This window comes from Anguilla rostrata, chromosome 2 (assembly GCF_018555375.3).
Source record: "Anguilla rostrata isolate EN2019 chromosome 2, ASM1855537v3, whole genome shotgun sequence".
NCBI lineage: Eukaryota > Metazoa > Chordata > Actinopteri > Anguilliformes > Anguillidae > Anguilla > Anguilla rostrata.
This window is the reverse complement of record NC_057934.1, coordinates 68909314-68930609: the sequence shown is the minus strand read 5'-3', so window position 1 is coordinate 68930609 and position 21296 is coordinate 68909314. Positions and strand designations below refer to the sequence as shown.

General features: G+C 45.5%; 1 protein-coding gene across 1 annotated transcript; it reads right to left on the bottom strand.

The window, feature by feature from the left end:
- Positions 1-6145: 6145 nt before the first annotated feature.
- Positions 6146-20614, bottom strand: srp68 (signal recognition particle 68). Its single transcript, XM_064324288.1, has 16 exons — positions 20455-20614; positions 19668-19734; positions 19467-19580; positions 19143-19338; positions 18952-19034; positions 18553-18662; positions 18145-18227; positions 17309-17449; positions 12233-12331; positions 11897-11961; positions 11598-11751; positions 11108-11202; positions 10573-10702; positions 9965-10040; positions 9077-9129; positions 6146-7890 (listed from the first exon to the last, which is right to left on the bottom strand). The coding sequence occupies exons 1-16, from the start codon at positions 20540-20542 to the stop codon at positions 7663-7665; spliced, it is 1782 nt and encodes a 593-aa protein (XP_064180358.1). The 5' UTR covers positions 20543-20614; the 3' UTR covers positions 6146-7662.
- Between the last annotated feature and the right edge of the window lie 682 nt (positions 20615-21296).

Here is a 21296-nt window from a genome sequence, read left to right as displayed (position 1 = left end):
ACGCCAAGGAGAGGACGGTTGTCAATCGCCATGTAGTTGTGTTTAAGTGGGACAGGGCAATCTGAGTAGATACATAATATTTTATTTCTCAGCAAACAACGCGTTTTAACATCAAAAATACCGCCAGTGTTATGAATCATTCATCCATCCCATCCCATCAACCCTCACCCTCAAGATCCATGTATGCAAGGAGTGCTTGATTCACTTCCCTCAAAAGACAAAGACATTATTTATTCATTCTCTTCTGACTTTGTCGGCAAAAATTCTACAGTACTGGTTTTGTCACCCCTTATCCATTTCTAAGACCTGCATGTGCTGGATCATTATAATGGTGGGATGTCCCTTTTCACAAAGAACCTGAGCTCTTAAACAGAGGGAAGTTTCTTTGCCAAGAATGCCTTGGTATCCATTTGCACCTAATCTTCCCTAAGAAGTGCTTGTCTGTTAAGCTCAACCGATTCTGTTAATGTTGTAGTGTTCTGAAGATGCAGGTCGGTCACAAACGCCAGCTTGAAGCAGGTAATGGTAAATTGCCTATGATCCAGTATGCCAGACCACGTAAAAAACCTTTCATTGCTATAATTTGGCATGACTGCTTTCTGAATGCATGTGGAGGTAAAATGGGTGGCAGTGAAGCATATTGATTCGGAACCTGCAAATTCAAGGTAAATTTGACTTCCAGGCAAGGCTTTTCTATCCTTAATCAGTGTTCAACCTTAATTACTTCAGTAAATATCCAGCTGTATAAAAATGTGTTCCTTGAAAGCTGGTGATAAACCCAATAGCTTTGAACTTTGTTATAATGAAGACTACTGAACAAACTGAAGGGTAAACTGAGTTTGTTTGCACTGGACCTGCATAGGTCAAATATAAGTTGATTGAAATTATCATTGTGACTACCCATGGCAATGAATTCTGCTCATGCTTTGCACACTCTTGTCTACAGCGACGATTTTCACCAGATACAGAGGTCTCTGAAGCTTCAAGGTAGTTCCAGCAGGTTCTGTTTTGCTTCCAGCCAAATGAAACTTCAAATATATTTGTGCTTGCATTTGTTGCTCGGATGAAATATTTAAACAATATTAATTATTGCTAATACTACTACGAATCAGCTTCATCATCATCATGTCATGATTACAAGAATCGCTTTTATGAAGAGCTTTTCATGATACAGAAATGAGGTGTAAACACACCTCAACCTCCAAGTGTATTACCCACCTGAGCGACGCACATCTTCCGTTTCATGTCAAATTCTCACTGTATATCGGCTCCAAGTTGGAGAGGGAGAATTATTTAGCCAACTGTGTGATGTTTAGAAAACTAGGTTTGGAATTTTGCCAGAAGACCAGGAAACCCCCAACTCTTTGCTTAAAGGACCCTGCCGGTATTTTGGATGTTAAAGTCCATTTGCGACAAATTTCCTGCTAACAAGTCATGGATGTTTGAATTTTGTTTGGTAAACAGTCTTTTCTCCATGGACTAATTTCTAGTGGAAAAACATTCTGCTCTGGTGGTGTCTTCAGGAAATGCGTTGTGACTGACAGTTAGCAAATCGCAGTGTACTTAAAGACAATGTCATTGATTGGTTTAAAGTTCCTTTATTTACATTTTCATTGTCTTGTCTAGCTCATCCAATCAAACAGTACTTCCAAGTAAGGATTGATGCTGTTCCCTAGCAACACAATTCCAGTTTGGGAAAAAAATGACATCCCTACTTGGAAGTTAGCCGGGCTAGTTTTCATATCAGTCTGCAATTTTAAAATGTGTAATTGTGCAAGGATAAAGTAACTTCGACAAAAATAATTTGGACATCATTATCTATCTCAAGCAACTTTCAGATCTGCAAGTTGGTTTTTATACCATATGGAAATAAATGGAAACCAACGGCTGCCTGGAAAGTAGTAAAAACAAATTCTAAACTCTAAAAAGCTGTTGTATGCGTTGTAAATTAGTTTACAACACTGCAAAGTACACAAATTTTGTAGTAAATTGGCTTTACAATTCTAAATCACAGGATGGTCTTTTAAAATGGCATGAGATTTTTTTATGAACATAGTAATAACCTACACTGTCAAACAGCACAGTGCCGTGGCCGATGTGTTGGCGTATTGGGCTTGTATTTGTTCCACAAAAAACTTCCCCCTACTGACCCATTGACACCACTTCCAGAAGCAATTGCATTTACTTAGAAGGCTTCCTATCAAAGTATAACCAAGCCCACACCTGTTAACTTCAGGCTATAGGGTACGGCATGGGTGAGCGCTCTGGTTTGACTTCTGGCAAATTGGAGCAGAAATTGTGTCTTGTTCTCAGTTGTCGCTTTGCCTGGGCAAGTATGTTCAACCATTTTTTGGGAAATTTCCCAAACACAACATCAAAATGACACATTAAAATGTTTCTTGTGCTTATTACTTGCAGGGCAGAAGATCTTACGGTTTACAAATTTAATTACATTTAAATTAAGCAGGGGCTGCTAAGCGGTTCACTGTGTTAAGGCACTGTTGCAGTGTATGGATGGGCACCATGGGCAGGTGTCGAATGAAAACCGAGCCAGTGCCGACTGTGGCCAGCAGCCACACAGTGTTGCATGACTGCTCGTAGCAAAAAAGCATTTGATAAGGTACCTCATAAGAGACTTATTAGCAAAAATGAAGACAGTAGGAACTACAGGAGATATTTCAGAGTGGATTGGGAACTGGCTGCAGGATAGAACACAAGGAGTAGTTGTAGGAGGGATATTATCTGAGCAGGGAACTGTGGGAAGTGGAGTCCCACAAGGATTGGTGCTGGGACCAGTCTTCCTCATTTATGTCAATGAACTTGACAGGGACACAGCAAGTACATTAGTCAAATTTGCAGATGGTACAAAACTGGGAGGCCCAGCTAATAGTTTGGAATCTACAAAAGTAATTCAAGAAGTGGGTAGAAACCTGGCAAATGAAATTCAGTATAGCCAAATGTAAATATTAGGCAGGATTACTTTATGGGAGGAACAAAATTGGAATGTGCTCAATTTTAAAAAGACTTGGGAGTAATGGTTGAAAAGCCTTTCAGGTTCTAGGCACTGTGCTGCAGCAATATAAAAGTTCTCAACATTATGTTTCCAAGCCAGTGGACTGCTTCTCTTAAACTAAACAGGTTAGTAAGATGCAAAAAATGAGACATTTAAATGTAGTACAGGAATCGATAGTACTTCATAAGCACTGTGTATGAATCGCAAACATTTCACTTGATTTGGCAAGCTAGGCACCAAGAGAAACCTTAGGTTTCCATCGATGATCTATTCCATCCATCCATTTTCTTAAACCAGTTATTTCCTGGTCAGGGTCTTTGGAGGTGGGGGGCAATCCCAACATGCATTGGGAGACAGCATGCATTGCCAATCCATTGTAGGGCCCGCACCACAACGCACTCCCAAATTGATGCCTGCAGGCCATTTAGAATCTCTGGTTACCGCACTGCGCGTCTCTGGTCTGTGGGGGGGGAAACTGGAGTACCGGGCAAAAACCCAAGTGGACGTGAGAGAGAACCTCAGAGCAATCTCTGCATGGGAAGGCCCTCATGCTGGGGTTCGAACAGCGCGCGCGCATTACTGCGCCGCCGTGCCGCCCAGTGACGTGCTGAGGGACACGATAAGGACACCTGTCCAACCAGCACAAGGTACTTCAGGTTTCGGGTTTCATCTCTGCACCACGGCCGTTCCTGAGCGAACAGTTGTGTCTTGAGTCTGTAATGAATCCACCCTGTTAATCTGCCATAAAAACAACAACAAAAAAAAACTGCATTAAAAACAGTCAAAAAAAAAAAAGCCTGTCGCTTTTGGCTAAGGTGCATCTCCTCCCCCTTGTCTATCTTCCGTGAAAATAAAGGACCAGGGAGATGCTTTGGCATAATCCAGCAAAAGAGCAACGAGTGTCAGCGGCATAGCTCAGGAGTGGTTGACTGGCAGTCGGAGGGTTGCCGGTTCGATCCCGCGCCCTGGGCGTGTCAAAGTGTCCCTGAGCAAGACACCTAACCCCTAATTGCTCCCAACGAGCTGACTGGTACCTTGGATGGCAGCCTTTCGCCGTTGGTGTGAGAGTGTGTGTGGCGAGTGTGTGTGAATGGGCGAATGAGAGGCATCAATTGTAAAGCGCTTTGGATAAAGGCGCTATGTAAATGCAGCCCGTTTACCGTTTAGAGTCCTGTGAGAACACCGCTGCGGACACGAGCCCCACCCCTCCGAGCGGCCGACTTTACGAAACCTCGGAATGCCACCGTGCAGCTGCCATGGCAACCTCAGAAGTAGAAAGGCCACATTTTTGCAATTCTCCCTCCAAGCTCAAGGCCCGCAATTCAAGGCCTCTCCAGCCCCCCTGCACTCCAGAGCAACGTAAAAAAAAAATGCACGATAAAGCGCGCTTGGGCTAAACCTGGGATCGGAGGACTGCCTTTCGACCACAAGGCCCCCCAACACTTCCCCTCACCAGGCGGACACATCTTCAAGAGTCAGACGGGAAACCGAAAAGAAAAAAATAATAATAACCAGCTTAAATAAAACAGGAACAGAGGAGGGCAGCGGCTGACAATAGGTTGTGGCGTCAGGGCGATCAAATACTGAGCACAGGCGGAGATCAGCATAGCAGCACCAAGGTGGAACACAATGGCAGCGTTGCTCATTTGGCCTGTGACTCAAGAGTTCCATTGACAATGCCTACCTGCCATTGTTCACGACCTTATTAAAAGCGCTTTAAAATTAACAGGGAAAAGTACAGTACGAGAGGCAATCCGTCTCTGGGGTTAACCGTACAAGAATGTAGAAACGGCAATGTACGAAAGAAAAATATTTGCTTTTTTTTTTTTTTGTATAGGGGGTGTGGTAAAAATAATAATGGCAATGAATCGCAGAGGAGAAAAGCTTTAAGAAACACTGAGGGAGACACTAAGGCAAGGGAGGCCAATTAGACCGACAGGTTGCTATAGTAAGGACTACAAAGCCAACAGATGAAACAATAGCAAAGAGGACAGGGCTGTGACGAAGAAATCATGAACGAAACTAACAGCTATGAAAATATGAAGCTAAAAAAATATGCACTGAGATGCTCCAGAGCATCATTTCAAGCTGTGGTAGTTAGGCACAACAACAACAACAACAACAACAAATACAGCAAAGAACAGCCAGTAGCATGGAGATCGAGTGAACAAGATTGCTAGAGCAACATCACTTTATATGACAGCACTTGTATCACAGTGTGTACAACTATGAACCAAAAATGATCCAAAAGAGCAAAATGAAAAATTAATATGCACATTTTGGAAAGGTATGTTGTTTCAGTGTTGTTGGCTTTTACAGTAGAGGGGCAATCCAAGGAAAATACCCTTTGCCTGGGCAGTAAAATACACACAAAAATACAAAAAGTCAGGCAAAAAAAATCAGCTTGATACGCCAGGAAAAATACAGATGACAGCTTATCAGGGTCATTGGTAAATTATAGGCACACTGTGTATCAAGGCGGGAGGAATTTTTCAATATTGTGCCATCCCCTGATAAAAAATAAGGACAAAAAATTGAACCCATAAATAAAGTCCTGAAGCCAAGATATAACCTCGAGCTCACGACACCAGAGGGATTCAATGAAGGGATTGTTCTCAGGCCCTGCAAAAACAAGTCATAAACAGCAGGTCACTTCGCCATTGCAAATCAATTTCGCAGACGTTGTAACCCTTGTAACTCCAAGGAAGCAGGCCAAGCAAGGCCAAACAGAACTCGCTGAACCATGAAATGGACACAGGCCCTCGGATGCGACCGGAGACTACGAGACGGGAACGGGGGGCTGATACAGATCTGGGGAGGAATGGTGCAGGAGGTTGAAAACAGGTGCAGATAAAAGCGACCAGAATGCTAGCAGCTGTACCTGCGAGTTAGCAGGGTGCGCAGGACAGCCAGCTGAGAGCACCGACAACCAAAGAGGAGAGAGCGAGAGAGAGAGAGAGAGCGAACGAGACACAGAGAGAGAGCGAGAGCAGCCTCCTCCGATTCATCTCCTGGTGAGTCTCACTCACTGCCCAAGACTCCTGTACAAATAATTTCTTAGGCAAGCCATTCTACCATTGTGCAACTAGCCTCGTGCACAGGTGTAAGTGACAAGCAAAACACAGAGACAGATTGACAGAAACCGGTGTTGTTTTATTTGGCCTTAAACAAAAAAAAAACAAAAAAAACTTTAAAATCAAAAATTAATAGTTTTCCTTACAGAATTTCAAATTATTCTATCCAGCATGCGAACTGAACATATCCAAGCCATTTGGGTCATGTGACCTGCACCAGTTGGTGAACACACATTTCGTTCAACATAACACGGGGAAGGGAAAATCAAAGTTACGGGGGGGGATACAGCTGTTCCCCCACCTTACAGACGAGACAAACACAAACCGGTTCTGTGGGACAGCAGGAGCTGGTGAGACCTGGTCGTGTGTAAGGATATCAGGAGCCAAGATGAGCTCCCTTTTCTGGACAGTATTATACTGTGACCTCAGTCACATCAGCACAGGAAAAGAAGGTGGCAGAGCAACTCAATGTCTTATCAAAGTTAGAGCGCTTTAAAAAAGAAAAAAAAAAAAAAGAAAAAAAAAAAGCAACATGACACACCCCCTAGACTGGCTGCTGCCTCCACCGTTGATACTATAAGCACGTTCAAGAGTTCAAGAATGAGGGATCTGTGCGCTGTTGAGGACAGCATTAAGCAGTGTTACAGAGGGAGGAGGAAGAGGAAGCTACATGGAGATTCATAGTGAGAAAGTTTCCTTCTGCCATTGATAAAGCTGAAATTTCACCCACGCAGCAAAGCAGGTATTACATGGATCTGTATGAACAAGCCTTTAACAGATTTCAGATGTGTTACTATCCATTATGAACAGAATCAAGAGAATTCAGGTAACAGGGAACTGAAATTCATGTGTGGGGTTGTCACCACTCCTTAAACCACGTGTGGAATCAAACTAAAAGAGCAAACGTCCACAAGTTGCTCTTATATTGTTAAGTATGGCAATCACAGTCAGTTGTGTTGTTGTTTCACCAAAAGGATTAAATTCTCATCACCCTCAAAAGAACCGTGAATATGCTCCACCGTTGTCTGCAATTACCCGGCTAAACACTGTAATCAAGGCAAATGGACAAAGAATACCGACATTAACACTGGTTACAAGAAAAGGCGCATTTAGAGTTTAAAATTATATTTCGGTTAATTAAAAGTTTCTATCTATATTTTGTTTTCTTTTTACCCACCCCCCGCCCCCCAGATGTGGCAGGTGCTGATGGTCACATGGAGATTCTGAAGTCGGGGGGGGGGGTGAGTTCCAGACCCTCAGAATCCAGGCTGAACCAGCTCCTCTAGAGCCCACGCATCATTCTGGGGGCCGTGGTAACCAACCCTGTCCCTGGAGATCTACCATCCTGTAGGTTTTCACTTCAACCCTAATTTCGGCACACCTGACTCTACTGACTAGCAGCGAAACAAGACATCTGGCTGTTGAATAGGTGTGTGCTTTTTGTTATTGGGTTGGAATAAAAAACCCACAGGACGATAGATCTCCGGGAACGGGGGTTGGTTGCCACTGTTCCAGGGGACTGGGCAGCCGCTGCACCTCCGGCCCGAAACCCCAGAGGTCCCGGGGGTCCCGCGTTTAGCTGCCGAAGCCGAAGATCCCCTTGATGTAGCCGGTCAGGCCGCCCTTGCCCTTCTGCTCCACCTTGTCGTCCAGGGGCGGGAAGGCCACGTGGTTGAGGGCCAGGTCGAAGAACAGAGGCTTGCAGGGCACCGGCTGGAAGTCCGGGGGGAACGGCACCAGATTGGGCTGCTTGCCCAGGAGGGCGGGGTCCAGGTGGAAGGCCTCCAGCCGCTCACACAGGGGCTGCACGGATTGGAGGAGGAGGAGGAGAGAGACAAACCGTAAGAGCTATGAAGTGAAATGACAAAAACGGAGAAACGCAGGCTAAGAAAATATATCATGGGGCTAGATAAGATATCGGACCAAGACATGGCACAGAATGCATTTATGACGTACATCTGGCATCAATACTATGGTCGTTGTGTTAATTAGGATAAACTAGTTGGTTTTTTTTTTTTTTTTTTTAGCCCAATCAGTCAAACAAAAATCACATCAAGTTCAGCCTTGAGTAAAACATGCATGGAGCTAAACCACAGATATCGGTGTGCCTGGCACAAGGTCAGAGAAAGCAGACATCTAGTCTAACAACTTTCATTTAAACCGACAGAATCTTTCTACAGGCAGCACGGCATATTCAGTAGAGGCTGAAAAGGTACTGCCTGGATGTAATGCGGGTAGGCGTCGCTCGGTTCACAGCCACGGTGAAAGCAATAAAGTTTTCCATACAATTTCTCTTAATGCTGCTTATACACACGCTCGATATGCAGCTCATTTCAGAAAAAACATTAGCTGCAAAGGGCACATCGGCTACACGTTTACATTTTAATTTTATTTTTTTTAATCATTTTGCTGAGATCTGTCGGTTTCTACTTTAGATGCCGCGGTGCACGTCACAGGCAGCAGCGATAGCAGAATCACGTGGTCACATTCCAAACCACTCCCTGGTCCCAACCTATCTCCGGAATGAGGCCCAGCAATAACGAAGACACCACACTGCTACAGGTCAGCAGGTAGCACCCGCGGGAAGGTCATCTGGGCCACGGTGAAGCCCTCAACGGTGCTTTATTTACTGCACGACGTTTAAATCGGACGTTTTTAAACAATGTCAACGTCCGGAATCAATTAAAAATGAGGATAAAATCCGATTGACATGAAGAGGAGGGAAATGTTTTACAAGGAGCAAATTTATTGTGGAGCTGAAGGGCTGAGCTACAGTGGCGTTGAAGCTTCTCGCACAAAGATGAACGAAAACTTGAAACAATAAAACTGACCAGAGCCCAACACTACAGTTCCTATCCTCCATACAGTTCCATACACAGACCTGCAGTTCCACCTTTATTGTGTATTTAAATAGTTAGGATTAAGGCCCCACATGTCCCACATGCACTGTGGGATGGATATACCCAATTTGGCAGGGGTCCTGGCTTACCTTATTGTCCTTCACCTGCAATTGCTGAGGAGCTTCTGCAGCGTCCCCAGTGTCTAGGGGGCAAACACACACACACACACGCACTTTAACATGTCATGTAGAAAAAACAAAAAACAGTGCCACCAAAGACCTCAGACACATTGTGAGGTCTACTGCATCTCTGGCCATGGGGGGCGGGGGAATAAAACTGCAAAACTGACAGTACTTTCCATACTAGCGGTACATAACAGGGAATCTTTAATACAAAAACGTACTCTCATATCAATTCCAAATATGAAAGGCAGGTTATGTACTGCTAGAATACACCAAGTCGAAATATATCAAAAGGGAACAAGATGGTGCAACTGAAGCACCCCCCGCTCTCCCTGAAGCTCACCCGCTTGGTTAGAAATTCCATTTTCACAGCTCAAGTAAAGCCGTTTGGATAGTTAAGTTAACCTGCCATCTTTGGAATAGTACGCTGACAGCTAGCTGAGATTTCCTTTTCAAAGTCTATTTGCCTCTCTGACCAGTATGAGGGAAGGAAAAGTGGAGCAACCAGTCGAGTATTAAATCAATCAGTACTACAACCCAACCAGTTTCACACCCTACGTACGAGATCAAATGAGATTGAGCTGTCCGTTTCCTTTTCTGTAGTAAAGCATGATTTACCAAGAACTCCTGAGGGCAACAGAGCTTTGAATGAGGAGTGCTCATACTGGAAACAAGTATGCCATTCAAGACACTCTGTGGTGTAATTTGGGCCTCAAAAAATGGGTCTCTCATTATGACCAGCTATACTTCCACCCACCCAAGATGGCTGCCTTCCTCTCATTATGACCAGCTAAACTTCCACCACCCCAAGATGACTGCCTTCCTCTCATTATGACCAGCTAAACTTCCACCCACCCAAGATGGCTGCCGCCTGCAGGGAGTATTTCTCAGCGTTGACTTCGGAGATCAACTCCTGCACATCAGGGAGGTCCTGCACATCAGAGGGAGAGGGGAAGGAGGAGGGTTCACACAAAAGCTGGATAAAACACTCCTGCAATCAAGGTTTTGGCACTGACATTTTCATAAACTTGAATCGGTAGAAATTAGTTCCATACAGTGTCAAATAAACCTTGACAGCATTTTAAAAGTCAATGAAAAAATATATACAAAACAAAAAAAGATATACAACATGCAACAGCATGGTGAATTAGGTATTGGATAAGATAACCTTTCATTTCACAAACAGAGGTCACCTCCCAAAGCTGTAATGGTTATTTCAGCAAACATTTATAAGGCTACTCCAATCTTGGTGGGTCCTTCCAACCATTAAAAAAAAAAGTCTGCCATATCAGGACACAGCATCATAGGTTCAATTCCCCATTGAGTTTCATGTTCTCCATGTCCTTTATACAATTAGTGCAGGCTGACAAGAAAAGACTTGAGACGCTACCAGTATGAGATCTTAAGCCACTGTATGTCAAACAAGGCATCTATTGTGTTCGCGGATAAAGAGGAGCTCCAACCTGGAGACGGTTGTTCAGGCTCTTGGCCTTGGACTGGACCTCGCGGGCATACTTCAGCACCCGCTCGTACAGGACCAGCGCCTCGCTCCACTTCTTCACCAGCACATAGGATTGGGCAATGAAGAAGCACCTGCCAGGAGAGGAGGGGAGGGGAGGGGAAGGGAGGGATCGACTCACTGACTATGAAAATGTACCAGTTTCACAGGCCGACAGGAGGAAACTGATCTGCGTTGTTTAGCACACACGTCACATGCATACATAACATACTTTAAGGCTGTTAATATTGCCAGAGTAGTAATTCATGGCCACGCATTCTCCCACAGCGTCAGTGCTCCCGCAGCACCTGAGGGGAGAAAGCTTCAGCCTCTCGCTCACACCTGCAGAGCGTCTGCTGGAAGAGCTCTCTCAGCAACCCGGCCTCAAGCTCACATCAAATCACTGTACCTGAAATCACCCCACCCTCAGTGTTTGGTGGACCCTGCTTGAACTCATCCTGAAAAGTTTCACTGCAGTCAGGACAGGAATACGCACTCACCTGTAGGCCTTGTAGACCAGAGTCTTCAGGGAGACCTCCTTCTGGAAGGTGTGGTCCTCTTCCAGACCCTGCAGGGCCGACAGCTCAGCCAGACTCTGCGGGGGAGGGGGGGAAGAGAGATGAGGAACATTACATCCCTCAGTAACAATGACTCCTGCTCAGCTGAATTATACCTGCAGCTCACTCCTGCTCAACGTGAGGAGGTCGGCGAGCCGGCTGCTGGCTGTCCGGCAGTAGCGCTAGCCCCAGCAGTAGCGCCAGCGCGGTAGCCCAGGCTAGCCCAGCAGTAGCGCCAGCGCTAGCCACAGCAGTAGCGCCAGCGCTAGCCACAGCAGTAACGCCAGCGCTAGCCACAGCAGTAGCCCCCGCAATAGCCACAGCAGTAGCCCCAGCGCTAGCCACAGCAGTAACGCCAGCGCTAGCCACAGCAGTAAGCCAGCGTAGCCCAGCAGTAGCCCCAGCCGTAGCCCCAGGCCCAGCGCTCGCGTACCTGCAGGATGATGTCGTAGAGGCGGATCAGGTCCTGCGGCCGCGGGCCCCTCTTGCTCTCGTCGGGCTGCGGCTCCTTCAGCTTGCCGTGCAGCGCGTGGGCCATGCTCTCGTTGCGCTTCACCACCGTGCACAGCTTGATGTAGGTCAGATAGCTGCGGGCGCACAGACACAGACACACGCACACGCACAGGGGGATTACGCCCACGCTCTGCACTGCAAAGGACAGAGCAGCACTGCACTGCACTGCACAGCACTGCACTGCACTCCAAAGGACAGAGCACCAGAGGTCTTGCTCACCTGTGCAGGTACTGCAGGTTGGAGACCTTCCCAGTGTCGGCATCCACAGCCCTCTCCCTCTGCTTCTGTGGTTAAGCGCACGATGTTTACACAGGCAAGCCGTTACTGTGTGCCCTCAGGATGCGTGTGTATTTAACCTGCTATTTGGGGGATTCAGGCCTGGCGTTTGCTCTGTTTGCTCTGTCTTCCTGCCTTGCTACTCTGTTAAGTGTCTTTGTGACAGTTCTCTGTAAAAAGCGCTATACGAATTGAACAGAACAGAATTGAACTGAACTGAACTGGACTAAATTGACCTGAATTGAACCGAATGTGTGCAGAGTGGGGGTCCCGCCCTACCGCATCGGACTTTATCTCCTCCCGCACGGCCTGGATGGTGTCCCGGCACTCTGCCAGCAGGGTCTCATACAGACGCTCCTTCGTGTCCTCATTGGCTGCCTGTTTGAGGTCGACACCAGCGGAGTTTCACACATCACAACCAGGCACCGTCTGCTCCACCAAAACGGCACAAATTCACACAGCTCTGAATCTCATTGGCTGCCTGTTAAAATTCACACAGCTCTGAATCTCATTGGCTGCCTGTTAAAATTCACACAGCTCTGAATCTCATTGCTGCCTTTAATTCACACGCTTACGTGTCATCACATTAAATGGCAAATTCACGTTGATCATGAAATTCAAAGCTCGAATCTCATTGGCTGCCTGTTAAAATTCACACAGCTCTCAATCTCATTGACTGCCTGTTAAATTCACGCATCTCTCAACCTTACGGTCATATTAAATATTCACGATGAACGAAAAAAGCGAACATATTTTCTCGCCTTATGCCGAAAAAGTAAGAACATCCTATGAACTCACGCGAACCAAAGCATGCTCACACAACCAAACTAATTCATACTAATTAGAAAGGAAAAATAATGCAGGTGTTGAGTGAACACTGATCCATAGTCATATACTGCCAGGCAAGGGATTTTCAAATGATAAAAAAAGCACTGCAAAAGAAAATGGACTTCATTAAAGAAACAAGTCCTAAACACGGTCCCGAGTTTGAATGCAGTATCTGTGCCACGCCCTCTTTTGTAGACAACGCAAACGGATAGTATTTTTAATTTGTTGAAATTCTGGTAAAGTAACATTTTTTTCGCCCTGATTTTGCAATTACACCACTCGAGTGTAGGCGGAGGAGAATCTCACAGCAGTGAAGATGCCTTTACAGAAAACGCTTCAACTCCAAAATCAAAGCAATATTTCTGCGATTGGGAGATCGGGTCATCCCATGGGGAGCGATGGCTTCTTCCGGAGTTCAAAATAATTTACTCCACTCAGGAAGAACACTGGCCTTCAAAGACATTCCTGGAATACTAACGAGGTGAGAAAATAAGACTGCAACACAATGACCAACAAAAAAAAAAAAAGACCAGGTTAAAACCTAGTATATGGCTGGACCTAACACACGTAATCTGGGCGACCAACGGTGTAACTTCATAACTCACTCACTCAGTGACAGACATTCGCGTTTGTAGGGCTGGCCCCGCTGTTGCGGTCCAGCCAAAAACGAAGCTACATGCTAGATGGTTGCTTTTTCTGGGAAGTTTGTGTTGCATAAGCGTGTCCACCATCTACAATGCCAGTGTATGCTCTTCAATTAAAACTACCAAGGCATACACACTATACACTGAATAACATCAGTTGGCAGACCCTTACAGAAGAACGCACAGTTGGTGTTACGTGACCGAGGGCAGTGTACACAAGGAAAATGCCATCACGGGTTTGAATGCTAGAGATGTCACTGGACAGGTTTCCTCCACATTCCTGTTCTGCCAGAGCCCCCAGACCGACTAGAGAACGGGTTCATTCATAAATGGAGATGTTTGCTCTCCCACGTCCATCAACAGTGCTGTGGTGCATTCTCCAGTCTGGCCCTCACAGTACAACACTGTATCACACACGTATGATGATCTGAAAGCAAAAGCATTTTTGGACATGTGACTGTTTCAGTGGCCTTGGCAGAGGCCACCTTGCCAACAACGATAATGCGTAATGCGATAATGGTAACAAGCATAAAAATGCAGCACGTATAAAAATACAACTGCACAAAAGCATTAGAGACACGTTCGGGTGTTCTAGATAGTTAAGAGACTTTGTCACCTGGTGCCACCCAAACATGCAGAACTCCCTGCCAGCTCCTCCCAAGACAAACCCAACTGGGCCGACCGGTTTTCATCCCCCTCCCACCCAACAGTGGCTTACTGAGAAGGGAGGGGTAAGAGGCCAAACCTGTCTCTGAGAACTACCCGCCAAGCGAATCCGGCCTCAAGCTCAGCGCTACACCTAGCTGCCAATACGGGCTCGCCGGGGGGAACGGAGATCATAAAAAAAAAAAAAAGTCATAGCCCTTTGTGCCTTTCTTGACCAGTGGCTCCAATTAAGACCCACCGTCGCAATCTTTAAAACCGTTCCTCCACCATAAATCAGAGGGGGAAACTAAATCAAATGCACAAAAAATATATTTAAAAAAAAAAGGAGGAGGGGAAAAAAAAAACTCATCATAGAAACAAACATTTCAGGCTGGGGCCTGTACAATGATAATGAACCTCTCTGCAGTGCTATTCCCACACTAGAACACCCCGGGACAGGAAATCTGCACCTCCAAATTTGCATAAGAGGGTGGCCCAAGGGACCCAAAGTTACCAAATCCCAGCACTTTTTGGTAATTTGCATTTGTCCTAATACTGTAGCTTATTCTTCTGCCTAGTTGGCTTTGCAGAGGTTAGGTCAGAATAGTGTCCACTGTGTGAACTAAACTGTGTTCTTGGCTAGAAATAGCTGTACAAAATGAGTATTGTATCTTATTTGAACCTGTGTTTAGCAGTTGTCCATGACCATGAAATGCACTTTTTGTACGTCGCTTTGGATAAAAGCGTCTGCCAAATGAATGTAATGTAAATGTAATGTAACAAGTAAAAAAAACAAAAAAAAAAAAAAAAAATATATATATATAAGGCTTTAAAAAGAGGATTAATAAAGACTTTAAAAGAACTGGCTTAATGGTGCGTAATGGTGGCTCATTCAGCGTCATTCCCTTTTGGTTTCTGTGCGCCCTGCCCTCTACCCCCTGCACCCTGTTCCAAATACCGACAATGAAGCAGCCTCCATTATCTGCAGACCGGACAGCACAATCGCACAAACTGGGCCGAGCACCGCAGTCGAGGACCACGCCTCTGGTGCAGAGGACAGCGAGAATTTTGCTTTTGTTGAACGTGAAGTGAAGATTTTTAGGACTTTCTGGATTTAAGGTTGAATATCAAAGTCCCTCTGCAATTTTGCTATTTTAGACGTAGGTGCGAGGAGGTTTATGGGGAAGAGAGGCCTGTCGTATTTTTTTAAACGACACTATTAAGATTAAGGTTCCTGTGGAGTTGGCTTCAGCCAACAGACGTCAACCGGTGATGGAACGAAAGTCAGTTGTGACAGTGAGCGTGCCAGGGCCATGACTCGATCTCAGGGTGTGGCAGGCACAACTGGGAGAGGCTGCTCCGGGGTGGGGGGGGTGGGTGGGAAGATTCACTCACAGGAACCGCCAGTTTCACCCGAGTCTCCAGGAAGAGAGCTCCCCCTGGTGAGCAGGGGTGGAAGACATAACTGCGACACCAAAAAACACCTACAAGACCGGTAAAGCCCTTTTACGACTGTCAAATACCTCGACCAATTTACACTGAGGGCAGATGACACACTTATGGACAGGACAACTGCAGAACTGGAAGTGGGGGGCGATGTACCACAAGCTGTCAAATGGAAATTTAAGTACAATGTACTCACCCTATGACCTGGCACAGAACACCGAGCACAACGGCATCACCCACTATATTAATGCTGCCCAACAAGGTTAGTAATAGATCTGGCAATATTTAACGGATAAACATGGAAAATGACAAGGCACACAAGTTTCAAGCTGTGGCATGGCGCAGTGTCCACTGCCAAAGGGTTAGGGCAGGGCGAACTAAGAGCACTAGACTGGGAAGAAAATGGCGTATACCAGTCTTAAAAAAAAATAAATACAAAATTATAATAATAAATACATTTAATGAACAACATCTTGGCTTTGACCATCTAAGACAGTGGTGTCAAACTCGTTGCCATGGAGGGCCGTGTGTATGCAGGTTTTCATTCCAACCAATTAATGCTGCCTTAATTGAGTCCAATTACTCATTCAGCCATATGCGTTTAACTGCATTGAAGCACAGAATATAAGAAAATTTTTATTTAGACAATGCGGGTCACCATAGACGTCGGGTCACCATTGTGCACAAACCTGCATCCCTAATTCAGCAAATAATTTAACTAATTATATAATCAAGATCTGAGGCTGGAATGAAAACCTGCATACACACGGCCCTCCATGGCAACGAGTTTGACACCACTGATCTAAGAGATGTAGGACAGACGAGCGCTCAGCCATACTGCCATAGTGCCTGGATGTAAAGGGATATAAAGTGAATCTCCCCCCACAGATTATACAAATACAGAAAGCGCTGAAATACCAGCAGGATGTGACTGGAGGGCAGACGAGGTATATTGCTGGATTTTTAAACTCTTCCATATTAAAAATCAAAGTGCTGCCCTGCAGACACCAGTCCAGCCACAGAGGCCCGACTGCCCTTCCACCTAAAATGACAATATGCTAAATAAATTTAAGTAATTAATGTATGCGTTTATACCACAGACTGTATAAAAATAGGTTTATACGGGGCAGCACTGCAGTGCAATTATGGGGTGCAAGATGCTCATCCAGAATTATCACTGAAGTAAATATCCAGCTGTAAAAAAAAAAGTTACGTACAAACTATTAAGTAAGTTGCACACACTGATTTGGACAAGAGCAAGCTCTGGGCAACAAACAATCATGTGCAGAACCAATGAATTTTAAGCTGTAGTGAAGGTAACATTACGCCATGCCGTGCATGGGGTGTGTGACTGTCAGCAGCACAGGGGGGACATTACATCAGAGCACGATAAAATGCCCTATACTGCCCTCGCGTACGGCTTTTAACCACGTCCAACTGTTTTTACGCTGTCACTATTGCCGACTGCATTTTCCTTGTTTTTATTGCATCTTTCTTGATTGCGTGTGTCCACAGTCAGACAGCCTTTTCAACTGCTAGACGGCTAGATTTTCCAGTCGTTTGGACAAATAAAGTAGTATTCTATTCTATTCTACTCCATCCTATTTTGGCATTTAACAGAAGCTCCAACCCCGCCCCCCGCCCCCCACCCCAAGACTGATTTACACCAATTTACACACAATCCATTTTCGCACAGCTGGATATTCTACTGCAGAATTCCAGGACGGACGTGCAGGAGCTCGGGGTGCCACGCCCCGGACCCCCGGACACCGCTGCGCGAGCCGGGACAGACCTGTGCGATGGCCGCCTCGGTGTCGCCCAGGCCCAGGAGGAAGATGCGGGCCTTGTCGATCTTCACCGGCACCGTGCGCCCGCGCCACTCCACCTCGCTCATGGTGGCGGCCTGCTTCGCCCGCGTCTGGGTGATCAGGGTCTGCCAGGGACGTGGGCACAGGGCACAGCAGGACGGGGAAAAGAGCAAGGGGGGGGGGGGTTTGCTAATGAAAAAGGATTCTGCTGAACAACTCCACAAATACATCATCAAACAAGAGCAAGGATAGTGCCACTGTTACAATAGAGCACATGAAACTGATTTATGAAAAGCAAGTTATTAAAATCAGCTCTCTGAACCCGTACATAAGACATTATGGATATCCTGGGGAAATGCATAACTTACACAAATATAAAACTGGAAAAAAAAGGTTTACTAAATAACACTAGTTCCCCTTGTATTGCAGGCATGAGATTTCGTAAGAGCCATCAGCTATATTTTATGATATGAACTGTATGCATTTCCAAGACCTACCAGCAATCATGCAATACAACACTGTATTGTATGCTTTGTGTAACTTGAGCTTAAATTGCGGCCCATTTGCACAGTCATCGAATCCATATATCTCAAGCAACATTTTAAATGCTTAAATTTCCAGTTCAGGCAATTAGGTGCAACTTAAGCCATAAAGAATGGACAAGTCTTCAGTACTTTTTTTTTTGTGTGCGGAAGACAGCACAAAGCTGGCTGGTATGGAATATAAAACAGAAAAGGGGTGCTTAGCCGAAAAGCCAACCAGCGCCAAGATGCTTAACGAGCTCGTCTTGCAGGAAGAGCAGCCACGAGGCCCCACTAACCTCCAGTTTTTCAGCCATCATGCCTCCACCCCCTCCAGCACTCAGCCTCATCTGCATCAGATCATTCATGGCGTTCTGGTCACCTGGTAAATGGTAAATGGACTGCATTTATATAGCGCTTTCATCCAAAGCGCTTTACAACTGATGCCTCTCATTCGCCAGAGCAGTTAGGGGTTAGGTGTCCTTGCTCAAGGACACTTCGACATGCCCAGGGCGGGGTTTGAACCGGCAACCCTCCGACTGCCAGACAATCGGTCTTACCTCCTGAGCTATGTCGCCCCTACACACCTACAATCAGAGCAGGTGATATGGGTTAACTGGGGACCAGGGCGGGGGGACGGGGTGGGGGGCAGTCCAATCCACTATGTCACCGTCACCAGGCAATGTGGTGGAGAGTGGGGCACTCACCAATGTTGTAGGCACAGTAGCGGATGTTGGGGGAGATCTCCTCCACACGCTGGTGGTACAACACTGCCAGCTCTTCCGTGAAGGCGCTAGCCAGTTTCTCATAGATTGTTCTGGAAAAGGACGCGGGCGAAAAAAAAGAAGAGACAAATCATCACCCGGTCACATAATTGACATTTTGAACATTAAGTAGTACAGGGACATTAATAAGCTTTGACATTACACATCATCAAGCATCAAAACTGGTTTATAAAATCAAATCGGGATAATGACACCATTCAGGGCACAGAAGCAGTCACCAAACAACATGACGCCCAATTAACACTTCATAAACTGCCTTTGAGTTTTTAAATTGTATGTTCCAACGGTATCGTTACAGTCTTCAGGAGGCTTCAGACATACTTGCACTTATTGAAGGCCTCCATCGCAGCTTTCCACTGCTGCAGCTCAAACTGCACCATCCCAGAGAGGTACGAAGTGTAGGCCTGTGGGGACGAAAAACACAAGTCAGCCGGGCGGGCAGGTCGGAGATGAGCCCGCCGGGTTCGCACGCACGCCCGCCCGCTCTCGGGGAGGAGCAGGACGGCTCTCACCTGGGCCTCCAGCTTGGTCTTGGCATCCACGCGGTGACTCTCGCACAGGCGCCCGAGGTGCTCTCCGTGCTTGGCGGCCTTGCGCAGGCGCGAGAGCAGGTGGAAGCGCTTGCGAGGCTCGGTGTTGGCCTCCTGCTTCAGCTGCATGGCATAGCTCCAGGCCCGCTCAGCCTCCATCAGGACAAGAAGCAGGTATCTGCAGCAGGAGACGACATTTGTTGTGGTCATTACGGAAACTAGCTTGATTGAGCGGTAAACCGTTAGCGGAAAAGCGCACCGGTTGACGAAATACAAACGCGTTCTTCATGTGCAGCAATTGTGTACCTGTTATCAGAGAGCATCTCCACAGTGACTTTCTTCCCGGTGAACTTGTGCCGGTTTCCCATTCTGAAGCCCAGGGTCTTGCGAAGACGGCGCATGCGTCGAGAACAGTACCCCCTTTGGAAAATGGAATTTATTCGTCAATTTGTGTCATACCTAGTCCCCGATGGACATGTCCTTCTACGCCATTACAGCAGTCCTCACCTGTATCGCTGATAATCCCCATGTCTCAAACCGTGCTGCTGCTGGGATTCCTTAATTATCTGCAGAACTATATTGGTCGTGTGTTAAGGATAGGCTAAAACCTTGTAATAACCAAAACAAAAAAGGATGCATTTGAGACAATTAGTGATATACAACGTTATAATGATGGCTGCTACATGTGAGGGGCAAAACTGAGGACAATTTTGAAATAATTATTGCAGCAACACACAATGCAAGTTGGACAAAGACCTTCCTACATCAAATGAACAGCTAAATACTGGCGTGCTTATAACGATTTATGAAGTTACGGTACGTAGCTACCCAACTTAACAACAGACAAGACATATGGCGGCCTTAGTTTGATTAACTATGTTCAATTTGAGAAAATGTTCGAAATGCCTCGTTGCCATCGTTAATTATTTGTTGAGGTCAGCGGGCACGCTAACGCTGCATTAAAATCTGTATTTTTAAAATTCTAAATACTGATTCAAAATTAATAGAAGCACATATAAAAGGTAACCACTGGAAATGCGACCATCACGCCTGTCCGTAAAGACATGCATTACAGAAACGTGAAAACAATGTGTAAACAACTATGATACTAATGACACGTAGACTAAGTAACTCAACTAGCAAGCCATGATCGCTAGCTAACAGCCTCCTCGGCTAGCAAGGTAACGTTAGTTGGCTAGCGCATTAACACCCAAGTTAGAGAAACCGTCACATATATTTAGCAACCTGTGAATAAGAACCACACAAAAAAAGATGTATACAGTAGTTAGGATACTTTCTAATCCGAGCCCCTCATCGCCGGAATTCTCCTTTTTCTCGTCCATTCCGGCTAATTTAGCCTCGACGTGCTTCTCTACAGCCATCCTTCCACAAGCGGAACATACGCAAATGCACCGGAAACAAAAAGAAATTAAGGTCAACTTTAAAGGGAGGAGCCTAACTTGGCCCTATTTGTTGTGGATACATGTGATGATGCCTTTTTATACGGTCTATTGATGATGCCCGATCAGCTTGATCTCAAAAAATATGTCACAATGTGTCTTGCAAATTAATACGGACTACAACCTTTTCACACATTCTCAGAATATGACTAATTTTTCCGTTATGCTTGGCAGCCTGATGCTACCTGAAAACATTGAAGTATACAGTTGTAACTCAAAATGATAAATGTTTTACAACAGACTAATCTCCTGAAAAATGCATGTTGGTTTTAATCATTACGGCACCAGATAAGTATAATTGGAGTAATGATGAAAAAAGCCTGTTTAATTTTTCGTCACAGATTATTCTGTGGTCAGTATAAAGATGAACTATTAATTAAGTAATTACAGCTGATTACTGCTCATAAGACTGATGTAATAACGTACAACAGGTCTTGATAACCTTTATCAACCTTTAGTGACACATCAGTAGTCATGTCTTCAGACCTGACATTCTTCTATGATATAATTCATGAGAGGATTTAATATGAACATAGTCACAGTGATACAGGTCACAAATTATTTTCATCCTGTCAGCTTTCAACTTGGAGACAGTTCACCCTAAGTCAGTGGCAAACAACCTACAATAAAAAATAAAATAAAAGTAATAAAATACAGTAAAATACATATAATATAC